At 41.9% G+C, this 12,227-nt stretch overlaps 1 protein-coding gene across 1 annotated transcript in view; it reads right to left on the reverse strand.

Annotated features, from left to right (window-relative positions):
- The window catches only part of col4a4 (collagen, type IV, alpha 4), a 50,400-nt gene that overhangs the window by 17,646 nt on the left and 20,527 nt on the right, over positions 1 to 12,227 (reverse strand). Inside the window, exons 26-35 of the mRNA XM_030743766.1 lie at positions 8,550 to 8,699; positions 7,933 to 8,094; positions 6,574 to 6,741; positions 5,956 to 6,099; positions 5,598 to 5,705; positions 1,891 to 2,069; positions 965 to 1,028; positions 810 to 884; positions 586 to 693; positions 390 to 497 (exon numbers count right to left, since the gene is read on the reverse strand). Of these exons, the coding sequence (XP_030599626.1) occupies positions 390 to 497; positions 586 to 693; positions 810 to 884; positions 965 to 1,028; positions 1,891 to 2,069; positions 5,598 to 5,705; positions 5,956 to 6,099; positions 6,574 to 6,741; positions 7,933 to 8,094; positions 8,550 to 8,699 (1,266 nt within the window). The remainder of the gene's footprint in view (positions 1 to 389; positions 498 to 585; positions 694 to 809; positions 885 to 964; positions 1,029 to 1,890; positions 2,070 to 5,597; positions 5,706 to 5,955; positions 6,100 to 6,573; positions 6,742 to 7,932; positions 8,095 to 8,549; positions 8,700 to 12,227) is intronic.

The following is a 12,227-nucleotide window of genomic DNA, read 5'->3' on the forward strand; positions in this document are numbered from 1 at the left end:
CACTGTACAAATGCCCACAATTCTAATGCATTCTGATTGTGTCACAAGTTTATACTAAACAGTCTGGGTCTGTATTTATGCCAGGTTGCTGCTGATCTACTTGAAATTCACATAACTCCTCATATATATGTATTTTTTAATTATTTGGCATAGAAATAAAACTGTAAGGCTTAAACTGAAACAAGACTTGATTTAAAACTTGATCTGAAACAGTTTCCAGTTTCTGAAACTATTCTTATTCATCATGTGACTAATATCTAACACTAAGTGGTGAAGGAGCAACCGCTGGATGCTTAAAAACAAACAAATACACAAACAAAAAGGTTCCAGATTAACGTTCTCTCGTTACTTCAAACTGTAACATGGCTGATATGAAGACAGGTTCTGACCTTGGAGTCCTTGGCAGCCTTTATATCCTGGAGGACCATTATCCCCGCATTTACCTTGAGTACCTGGAGGACCAGGCCGACCTCTGGGACCTGGGGGACCAATCACACCTGACAGAGACAGCAGAGTTAAGGGAGGCTGAGTCATGCACAAATAATGAGTTACACAATCTTTATCACTGAAAATAAATCCGTGTACCTCTTGGGCCTGTGTTTCCACAGAGTCCTGGATGTCCTTTGCATCCTTTCTGTCCTGGAGGTCCAGGATAACCCAATCCTCCAGGATCTCCACGACATCCAGTAGGCCCTGAGAGAGAAAAAATAGAAATAAGCAGCTAATTCAGTCTCTTTGTTATTTTCATTCTGGTTCCATTTAACTCAAAGACCAGACTTAATGCTGCACAATCAGAATCAGATCATCACCTAGTGGCCCACGTTCTCCAGCAGGCCCCTTGTGCCCATTTGGACCAGGGCAACCAATAGACTCTCCTTTATCACCTGAAACACAAACAGACTGTTTCCTACAACCTGCACAAAAAAAAAAGGAATACATGAAAAACATCATTGTGACCTTGTACCTTTGGGGCCTGGACATCCTGGGGGACCGGGTTCACCAGGTTTCCCCGGGCATCCTCGGTCACCCTGCAATCACAAAAATAACAGGTCAATATTTTGTACTCTGATTATTTTGAACATTCTCTGAAAAAAATAATCAAAAATTTTACTGAACACTACTTCAGTGTAAACAATGCGGTTTTTTTTTTTCTTAATTTCCTATTTATTACAAACCAGATGATCTTTTTTGGTCATTTTCTACCCCAAACAAAAGAGTTTAACTATTAGATGGTTTGCTGCAACTTCAGCTGTAATGAATGCATTACTGTCCTGGACCATTGGTGGTGAACTTGGGGCTGAGCCAAAGGGCAAAGCTTTGATTTACCAGATTTACATTCACCTTTGTTCACGAGCTTTGGGTAGGAGCTCAAAAAATATATCATAAATAAAACTGTCCAAGATAAGTTTCCTCCAGAGGCTGGCTGGGCTCGGCCAGTTTGAATGCCTTGAATATCCAGAGAAGGATGTCTGCTGCTCCTTCATGTCAAAAGGAAGCAGCTGAAAGCATCTGATTGGGATGCATGTAATCCTGCCTACAGGACAAAAAAGCCAACTGTCAAGTTTTATTTTTTTTATCCATTTTACTATAATTTTAGGCCCAACTGACAGCACAGGACCACTTTATGGCTTGAATTAACCTTAAAGCATCAACACAGAGGAGAAACATCTGGATATCTGGTTCTTTGATAAAAAGCTAAACATACAAACAGTCTGAGGATGTTAACTATGACTCCCAAGGTGCAAGAAAGGTCAGACTATTGATTCTGTCACATACACCACAAATAGCAGTAGAGCACTGAAGATAAAGGGTATGAGAACAAAATCTGCAGCTTAATTCATTTTACTTTTAATCTGGCTCAGTCGAATGACATCTACACTGTTGCCTTACTGGATCTCCGCAGTTTCCAGGGAAGCCACAGTATCCTTGGAACCCTTTCAGTCCAGGAGGTCCCAGAGACCCTTGTTTGCCACAGGGTCCTGGGGGTCCAGGAGGTCCTACAATGCCCGGGGGTCCATCACACCCTGGATTCCCTGGCTTGCCTGTTGCTCCCTGCGTACCTTTGTTTCCTGTAGTGAAAACATGGTTGATATCAAAAGGTTCAGTATGGAGGATCACTCTGTTACACAGAATACCCAAAGTATCATGGGAAACAAAGCTTTCACAGTTTGACAGCATATTTTGTATAGAGACGGATAACTCATTATAACCAGATTAAACTGCTTTTGCCTTCCTTTAAGATGTCTTGAAAAGACAGGACACCTGTTAATAGAAAACATTTAATATTACTTTTAACATCCACCGACCCACCCACCCAACCACCCGCCGACCCATCCATCCATCCATCATCCCTCCATCCCTCCATCCCTCCATCCACCCACCCAGAAAAAGCATTACAGCATTAAGCTCATGCAGCCCCCAGTTTTTCAACAAAAACAACAGCAGCAGATGTTTCACTGTCTGTCTGCAGTGCAAAGAGGCGGAGCCGTTACTGAGACGGTGAGGTCAGGTGGAGCAACCGGGAAACAGCTGGAGGTCCTTCATCAACCACCTGATCAGCAACATGAAGAAAAGAGAACTTTGTAGCTGCTCCTTCTACCTTGTTTCACACAGAGAAATCTGCAGTACGGAAGTTAAAATATGCTGATGAATTGTTAATATGTTATTTTTTATCTGATTAATTAATAGAATAATTGGTAGAATACTCGACTGCTAAAATAATCGATAGTTGCAGCCCTATTTGTATTCAGAAAGCCATAGTCAAACAGTTTTCAGCACCAGTGGAGCTAGAAAGGCCATCAAGAAAATACTACAGGTGGCTGACATTTGAATGCAGGAAGTGCTTTTAGCAGCTGATCGATAAAACGTCTGGATTATGGTTTTTTTGTATGTGTGTGTATGCTTTGTGTATGTAACTACACGTCCACAAAGACAGTGATTACTGCCTAGGCTTCATAGGTGCTTTCTGGTTACATACGTAGGCCCTGTTACTCAATTAACAAGCAGGAGCAGCATTTAGCGGTTAGCATTAGCTTTCTAGTTAGCATTGGCGGGGCACCGGGCTGAAAGAAATTTCTGGCTAGAACCCTGTAAAGTATCCAATTGAAGTGCATCTTATTTTTGTTAGTTCGGTTTTTGTTGTAGTTCTAAATTGGAACATTATTGTGACCTTGAAATATTAATATAACATTTTTTTTTTTTTTTTTTTTTTTTTCATTTCTCAATATATGTGTCACCTGCAGTCAGGGCTGGACTGGTAATCGGGCATACCGGGCATTTGCCCGGTAGGCCGACAGTCCTCAGGGGCTGATGCCATTGGATGTTTTTTTCTTCCCTTTTTTTTCCTAAGAGACCAGCCCACAATTTAGAGGGGGCGGCCCATTGGCCCATCTTCAATATAGACAGTGGACAGAACCAATCAGGATATAGGATGAAAGCGGCCCCACCCTTTCTCTGCGTGGTGCAGAACACTGAACCTACTCCCGCTAGTAGTTTCAGTGTTGAGCGCGTGTGTTAAAGGAGAGGCAATATGGAGAAACCAGAAAGGAGGTGTGGAGAAGTTATGTGTGAAGAAATTGAAGAGTGTCGCTGTAGATGCTACAAAATGTGTAAAGATCACAGACATGTTCGCTGCTGTAGCCTCCACGTCCTCTGTAACAGCAATGCTGCAGCAACAGCAGCTGTAGGCAGAGCTGGCCAGAGGCATAGGCGACATATGCGGCTGCCCTGACCACCAGGGGCCCCCCCAAGCTCACCCACATTTGTCATGAAACTTTTTTGGTTTGTTTTAATTTTTTACAAATGCCAATTTCCTAAAAGAAAGAAGAGACTACTCTAACTGTCCAGATTTGTGTACTTGTAACAACACTAATTTAATGAGTAGGCTACACTCTAATATTTCTGTCTCAGACTGATGCTAAAAAGCTAATTCATGCATTTATTACTTCTAGGCTGGACTATTGTAATTCATTATTATCAGGCTGTCCTAAAAGCTCCCTGAAAAGCCTTCAGCTGATCCAAAATGCTACAGCTAGAGTACTGACAGGGACTAGAAAGAGAGAGCAGATTTCTCCCATATTGGCTTCTTTTCATTGGCTCATAGTACCATATCACCCCAATAGAGCACTTTGCTCTCAGACTGCTGGCTTACTTGTGGTTCCTCGGATACTTAAGAGTAGAATGGGAGGCAGAGCCTTCAGCTTTCAGGCCCCTCTTCTGTGGAACCAGCTCCTAGTTTGGATTCATGAGACAGACACCCTCTCTATTTTTAAGATTAGGATGAACGATGGGTTTTCTCTGTAATTATTGTGGGGTCTTTACCTTACAATATAAAGTGCCTTGAGACACCTGTTTGTTGTGAGTTGGCACTGTATAAAAAAAATATAACTTAATTGAAAAATTGAATTGAAAAGGCTGAAACTGTAATATATCCTAAAAAAAAAAAAAAACTTTAACCCTCCAGCATTAATAACAATTAAGTTCAGGGGACAATGAACTGGTATTAAGGGAGCCCCAAATCAAATCTTGCTTAGGTCCCCTTCAAGGCTTGAGCAGACTCTGCTGTAGGTGAAGACAGTAGCAGTGTGATGAGGAATGGCGACTGATTAATATCAATATTTATTTACATTTGCATAATTCCCCAAATCTGGCAGCCATGGCACCTTAATCTGATAAAATAGCAAACGGTCAAGGCCGAGAAGTGTTGGATGAGCAGCAAGTGTCCATTTTAGGCTGCATCATAGCATTTTAGATATTTAGGTTAAAGGTGTGTTGAAAGGCAGCACAGTAGTTTGAATTTGTAGCCTCTGTGCTGGTTAAACATGTTTTAAAAAGCACTCAAGCAGGTGAAATAACAGATTTTAAAAAACTAAATGATACGTCAAAGCTTTGCAATTAAAGCATTACTAAAGTAAGTTAAAAAAAAAAAGGTATAAAAGTATTATTAGCAAAAGGTATGCCCACACTGAATAAGAGTAAAACAGTGTCAAATGCTTCTAAGACATAGTTGCGAGCCGGTCTAAGTCAAAAATGCCAGGGCCGATTTTTTTGTCCCAGTCCAGCCCTGCCTGCAGTAGTGGCTACCGGCTTCTGGTAGTATTTGCGGCTCTCAGTGTTTTCTTTTCCGTGGAAACCGGGTTGAAACGGCTCTTTGAGTGTTAAAGGTTGCTGACCCCTGCTTTAGATACATATAAGGTCCATCTAATCAGAAATATCCAGGAGAAATTAAAAATGCTAGCTGTCTGCTAGGCTTCACCTCAGCTAGTTGGAGTCCCTGAACTGGACCTCTATATCGTGTTTGTGCTGTTAGAGTATTTTGGCGCATTTTGAATGCAATTATCTGACCAATAATATGGCTGCTGTGCGCTTCATTGGACTAAGAGACCGTCCAAGAAGGCAGAGCTCCAGGGATCAAAACAATATGACCAACACACTAACTGTGAGGCTTCAAAATGACCCTAACCCTAAGCCAATCCTTCACGCGATCAGAGTTAAGCCAAAGGACGATTTCCAGCTTTCACAGAGTACACTGATTGGCACTTAATTCAATGTAGTCATGAGCCTGCCTCTTGGCAACAAAGTACTGATATCATTCTGACCTCGTGGTCCAGTAAATCCTCTGACGCCACCTTGTCCTGGGTTTCCTTTCCTTCCTTTAATGAGGATATATTTGCTTGGTCCCGGAGGCCCTGGTGGTCCTTGATATCCTGCAGGGACATGGAAATGTTTTAAAAAGGTGAGGTCATGTTAGCTGGATATCCAGCATGCAGTCATCCTCTGTTATGTTTAATCATAAATTACAGGAGGACTCGTCACATGTTTATAGTAATATTAGTACTCTGTAGTAATACTGTAGCAGTACTGTGATAGAACTGTGGCAATCTGTGGTAATAATACTGTAGTAATGATATGTAGTGATGGTATTGTAGTATCACTGCAGTGTCAATCAGTAACTACCTTTCTTTCCTTTGGGCCCTCTACTTCCTTGAGCTCCATCTCGTCCACTGAACCCTCTCTCTCCGGTCCTGCCCGGAGCTCCAGGGGACCCGGTCTTTCCAGGGGTTCCAGGCACTCCCTCCCAGCCCTGGGGCCCAGTCAGACCTGAAACAGTTATGTCTATGAAACTGTGTCCACCATATAACATCAACCACTGACTAATGAAGCCATGTTTTAAAACCTCAGCAAGTGCTTTTTCTTTTTTTCTGTGTGTGTGTGTGTGTGTGTGTGTGTGTGTGTGTGTGTGTGTGTGTGTGTGTGTGTGTGTGTGTGTGTGTGTGTGTGTGTGTGTGTGTGTGTTACAATGGCTCCCATATTATGTAATGCTGCAGTCTAATTGGACCATAATTTGCAAAATGGTCATGATCATGTATTGAATAAGACTTGGAACTAGCAACGGAGACTATGAACATATTTACTGAAATCATAGATCAAAAGAACATTTGGCTCTTTTTCTCAGGCTTCTTTTTAAAACCAGCATTACCACCCCCTGCTGGTCATCAGGATTAAGGTAATAGTTTTATGCAGTCTGTGGTTGGGACACATTTAATTACAGCTGTATCAGATGGAGCAACTCACCTTTTGGACCATCAGTGCCCTGCAGTCCAGAATCTCCACCAGGTCCAGGGGGGCCCTGAGAACCAGGGTACCCAGGGTCACCTGGAAACCCCTGTGTACCCACAGAACCTTTAGGGCCAATTCCTTGAAAACCAACGTCTCCAATCTCACCTTTCTCCCCAAAAATACCTGAAAGTGATGGCATCAAATTTAAAATAACTATTCTAATAAAAAAAAAAAATAATATATATATATATATATATATATATATATATATATATATATATATATATATATATATATATATTAGGGGTGGGACTTTAACGCGTTAATTTCGATTAATTAATTACGGGGAAATTAACGCTTTAAAAATTTTAACGCATTTTAATCGCGCTTTGCACCGTGGAACGTTTCTCAGTGCGCGAGTTCCCGGCATACAGATTATATCGACGCACAATGTCCAAATTAGGGGCCGCATCCTGCGAAGGACCCGGCCCACGTCTTTCGCAGCCCACGAACACCACAAAGGCCGGAAGTGAGCAGCTAGCCTTCATATCAGCTGCCATCACCTCTGCGTAGCTCATGTCGCCTAGCAACCGTGAGTGCGAAGCACAGCTGTGTAAAAGCAGCTGGTTAAACGGAGAACGAACTTTTTCTCCTTTTTGTGGTTTAATTTTAAGTCTTTAATTCAAAATAAGCTGTTAAAACAAGCTTAACACATTTCAACATCAAGTAATACAACTGAGAGAATGATTAATTTCCAACTATAACAAGTGAGACATTAATGTTGAATAAAACTATCCAGTTATGATGCTTAACTTTAATTTCAGGAGTTTATCACAGGAGCACTTCCACCCTTCATTGGTCTGTGTAGTAGACTGGTGGGAAAATAAACAAAATTTTGAAGTTTAAGCTTATGTATATTGATTCATTCATCAACTAAACTTAAATTAATATTTCTCATGTCAAATATTGAAATGCGATTAAAATGCGATTAATTTCGATTAATTAATTACAAAGCTTGTAATTAATTCGATTAATTTTTTTAATCGAGTCCCACCCCTAATATATATATATATATATATATATATATATATATATATATATATATATATATATATATATATATATATATATATATATATCCATCCATCCATCCATCCATCCATCCATGGATGGATGGATGGATGGATTTTATATATATATAAAAAAAAAAAAATATATATATGTATATATATATATATATATATATATATATATATATATATATATATATATATATATAAGATAAAAAGAAATCCAAGTGCAGAAACTGAAGTGAGATACAGTACAACCTAATAAAATTAAGTGATGCCGAGTGAATAAAGTGAACTTGTTTACCTCTAGGTCCAGTAGATCCCGGAGGACCAACTTGGCCCATTGCACCAGGTTTTCCTGTATCAAACTGGTCAGATATGGGTCCTGGGGGGCCAATTATACCTGGGGCTCCATCCTCTCCTCTTAAGCCCTTTGGTCCAAGGCCTCCAACTAGACCAGTGATACCTGCACAAACACAGTAAATTATTTAAGTGTCTTTTCTTCAGCTCTTGACATCCACTGGGTCACTTCTGTTAGGGTTGGGTTTTCTTTTTACCCACATACTAAATTGGCAGTTATTCATTGCTTCATCCCAAATGAAGCTTCACACATTATGGCTTTATATTTTTCAAAGCTTTTCAATTTGGGTTTTGCAAAAGGGTGAAGATTCTATACAAATGGTTGGATGCTAACTGAACCCAAACCTCAGTTGGACTGGTATCAAGAAGCACTCTGAGAGCGCAAACCTCCACCAAGGCAGCGATCACTCTGGGCAGGATTTGGATGTACACTGTATTATGATATTTAGAACCCCCGTATACCAGCATCATTTCCTAAATGTTGAATGGCTGAAAAATAAAGAATAAAGTCCCAGAGCACAACTGCATGGGTTGAAACATTTAGCCTGACATGTAACTTACCTGGCAGACCATCTTGGCCTGGTGTGCCAGGCACGCCTTTGGGTCCCTGAGGGCCCCGTGTTCCTGGAAAGCCAATAGGGCCCGAAGGTCCAACATCATAGTCTCCTGTTGGTCCACTGAGACCCGCAGAACCTTGGAGTCCCGGAGAGCCTGGTAGGCAGTAAGTTAAACATATCATAAACACAGCTGACAATGGCACCAGCTTAATAGTAGTCCAAACCTTCTGATGTCACAGAACCATTTTACCAGGAAACAGGGAAACTCTCCTCCCCTGCTTCTGATTTCAACTGGTGAAAACAACATCTACCATAATTCAATCCAGAAAAGCCAGCTTTAACCCCTAAAAGATCCCCCTGGGGTTGAGTAATGGGCTTTCTTTTCACCAAAGGCAGTGGTATGTTGAGTATATCAGAACTGCCTCTGTAGGAACTCTTTAGAAGCCTTTATGAGAGAAAAAAAGGCTCCTACTCTACGTATTCTGGGTACTTCTAAGCAGCCTTGATAACATACTGGGCAGGGAACAAAGCTGACTCAGTGTTATTTTGTTTCCTTAGTGCCAAGCCCTTGGAAACTATTTTAAAAAACCAAAATCACATATTATGATAACAGAAAAGGTAAATTAAATTATCTCTCTGCAAGGTAATTATCATGGTGGAGGGGTTTGTGTGTCCCAGGGAACCCAGGGGCCGGGGCCGGCGGTAGCATAGGACAAGGGTGGGCTCAGCCCACCCAAATCTGATTCTTGCCCACCCAATCAAAATCTCCCATACGGCCTGCGGGCAGCGAATGGTACTCCCATCAAGCTACGCCTACAATAGTTTTTATTTTCCACACTTTGACTTTCTCACACGCTTTTCGACACGCGTTCGTGGTTCGAGACCAGCTAGTTTGCGGGGCCGGAATTGAACCCGTTTTTCGGCCGAGCACCGAGTGTTTCGGCAGTGGAAAACCCGCCTCATGGTTCAAATTACGGCACGGGCTCCGGAACCCTGTTGGTGGGAAAGAGGCCTGATTCAGGGCTGCACCCCCTCGTTTCGTGCTTTTCCTTAATCTGGGTCACACTCTAATTTCCATGTTGATATTTTTACTTATTTTTACCATGAGCATGTATCGCGTCTATCAGTAAATCTAGCACTGGGGTATCCCCAACAGCTCCCGTCCCGCTGCTGCCCGTGCTGAAATATCTCCCCCTGAGCGGGTGACCTGCTCCGTCTCCTCCTCTGTCCGATCAGCAGACAATCTGCTGACTAGTTTCTCTGCATGTAATAACACAAGCACCCCTGATGCTAGTCCTACTCTAGCCACATCCCCAGACCCAAAGCAGGTCCTTCCTCTGGCCGTTTCAGCGCCAGGTCCTACCATTGCGGACCTGAATAGCACTGTGCCCACACCAGGGTTATTATAGTGAACGAAAACGAACGAAATAACGAAAACTAAAATTGAAAAAACATTGTCGTTAACTGAAATAAATAAATGCTACAATTAAAGGGAAAAAACGATAACTAACTAAAACTGTATTGTGAGTTTAAAAAACTAACAAACTAACTGAAATTATTGTGGATTGATCATTTTTCCGCTCTCCGAGTTTAAGCTGGGAGCGCCGTCGGGCAGCTGTGTGCGTGCGTGTGCACGAGAAAGTCAGCGTGGACCCGCTCTGAACCCGGTCGGTTCAGAGCGGGTCCACGCTGCCGCAACGCTGTGATGAACCTGTTCAGTTCTTGTGCGTTTCTGTCTACTTTATCAGTGAGAGAATAACAATCAGGAATAATAATTAAAGCCTCAATATGAGGACTCACAACTGTCAGCAAATTCCTGGAGGGAGACTGCTGTCGGAATGGACGTGAGGAAATATGAAGGAAGTGGAAAAACAGGGACAAATATGTTTGCAGCCAAAAAACTGAACAGCACACGACCACAAGGTAATTAACACACACAACACACACAGCTACACAAGCATAAATGCGGACATGATCGAGGTCGGACACTTCCGTAGGTTGTGTACAAAGGCCGCAAAGACCCTGCAAGTCTAATCAGCGAGCATCTAACCAAGCTAACAGAAGCAGCATCAGGTGGAGAGAACATCAGGATGCAGCTGGATTTGACCTTTGACTCCTTCAAAGAGTTTGTTTTTATCAAACACCACATGTAGCTGTTGTTAATCTACTGCACTGACACTGGAGTTTATTGTAGAAGTTATTGAGTTTGGGAGTTCATATTTTTCTTTGTTTCTCCCTGTTCAGGTGTGTCCTAATTATTGCACATTTAGCATGTAGTGCTGCTGTCTGGTGAACTGTTGGTTGTTGAATATATTTCTTTATGGTATCTTTGTTGAGTTTTTATTACACAATAGTCACTTTTGTGCATTGAATCTTGCACCTGACAAAGTGTGAAAATACTAAAACTAATAATGAAACTAACGAAACTAAACTAAAACTAAGCATTAAACCAAAAATAAAAACTAATAAAAAACAAGCAAAACCACTCTGAAAACTAATTAAAACTAACTGAATTAGAGAAAAAAAAGTAAAAACTAACTAAAACTAAACAATAATGTAAAAATCCAAAACTATTATAACCCTGGACCACACAGCCAGTACTAGCTAACCATCGTGCCTTCGCCAATACATTCCGCTCATTCAACCCGGCGTGGTACCGCACTAGACCTCGGCTGGAACACTCTGTGGCTCAGGACACATGTTTCTGCTTCCCGAATGAATTTGTTACAAAGTTGCCCAAAAAAACCCAGAAGAATGATTCTGTAGTTTTTCACATTTTGCATTTTTTGCAGTTGCTGTTCTCTTTCTGTTGTACTGTTGTATAATAAAAAAAAGAATTAAAAAAGAATTAAAAAAAAAAAGTATATTCCAGCCACAGAAGGTCACAAATCTGTGTACTTTTTGTGATGTCCGAAACCCAGATAAATGGAGAGGGTATATGTATATCTTTGTGCCTACCAGGGCTGTATTCAATTCCCAAAAAGCAAACAAATATAGCCTAATATTTTGTGTCATATTATATATATACTTGCCCACCTACATTTTCAGTCTGCCCACCCAACTACAGTGGGCTAGAACCGGGCCTGCCAGGGGCTATATTATATGAAGCCTTTTGGCCACTGGTAGGGTCTCCCAAGGCAAACTGATCCAGGGTGAGGGGCCAAACCAGTAATTCAGACAACCCTTATGAGAGGAAGGGCAAGTGAACAGTTTATCCTGCACAGGATAGGGTTACTGGAGCCTCATCCTGGAGCCAGGCCTGGTGAGGGTGCTCGAGGGAGAGCGCTGGGGTGGGAATCCTTGTATACCCTTGGCTTGCTGCCTGTGTGTTGGGGTTTTCACTGGTGGATGAGAAGGTTATTTCCCTGTGCTTTTGGGCCAAGGAACAGCTACAAACTGTTGTTTGTGCTTATGTGCTGAGTGACAGTTCAGAGTACCCAGCCCTCTTGGAGTCACTGGGTGCGGTGCTCAAGTGTGCTTGGGCGGTGGTTAGAGCAGAAACTTGGGTGTGGGAGGAGTTCGGTGAGGCCGTGGAAAAAGACTTTCAGACAAAGGAATTCTGGCAAACCCTCAGGCAACTCAGGAAAGAAAAGTGGTGCCCTACTCACATGGTGTATAGTGCAGATGGGACAGTGCTGACTTCAACTGAGGATTTAGTTGGGTGGTGGAAGGAATACTTCAA

Source organism: Archocentrus centrarchus, chromosome 13 (genome assembly GCF_007364275.1).
Source record: "Archocentrus centrarchus isolate MPI-CPG fArcCen1 chromosome 13, fArcCen1, whole genome shotgun sequence".
Classification (NCBI taxonomy): domain Eukaryota; kingdom Metazoa; phylum Chordata; class Actinopteri; order Cichliformes; family Cichlidae; genus Archocentrus; species Archocentrus centrarchus.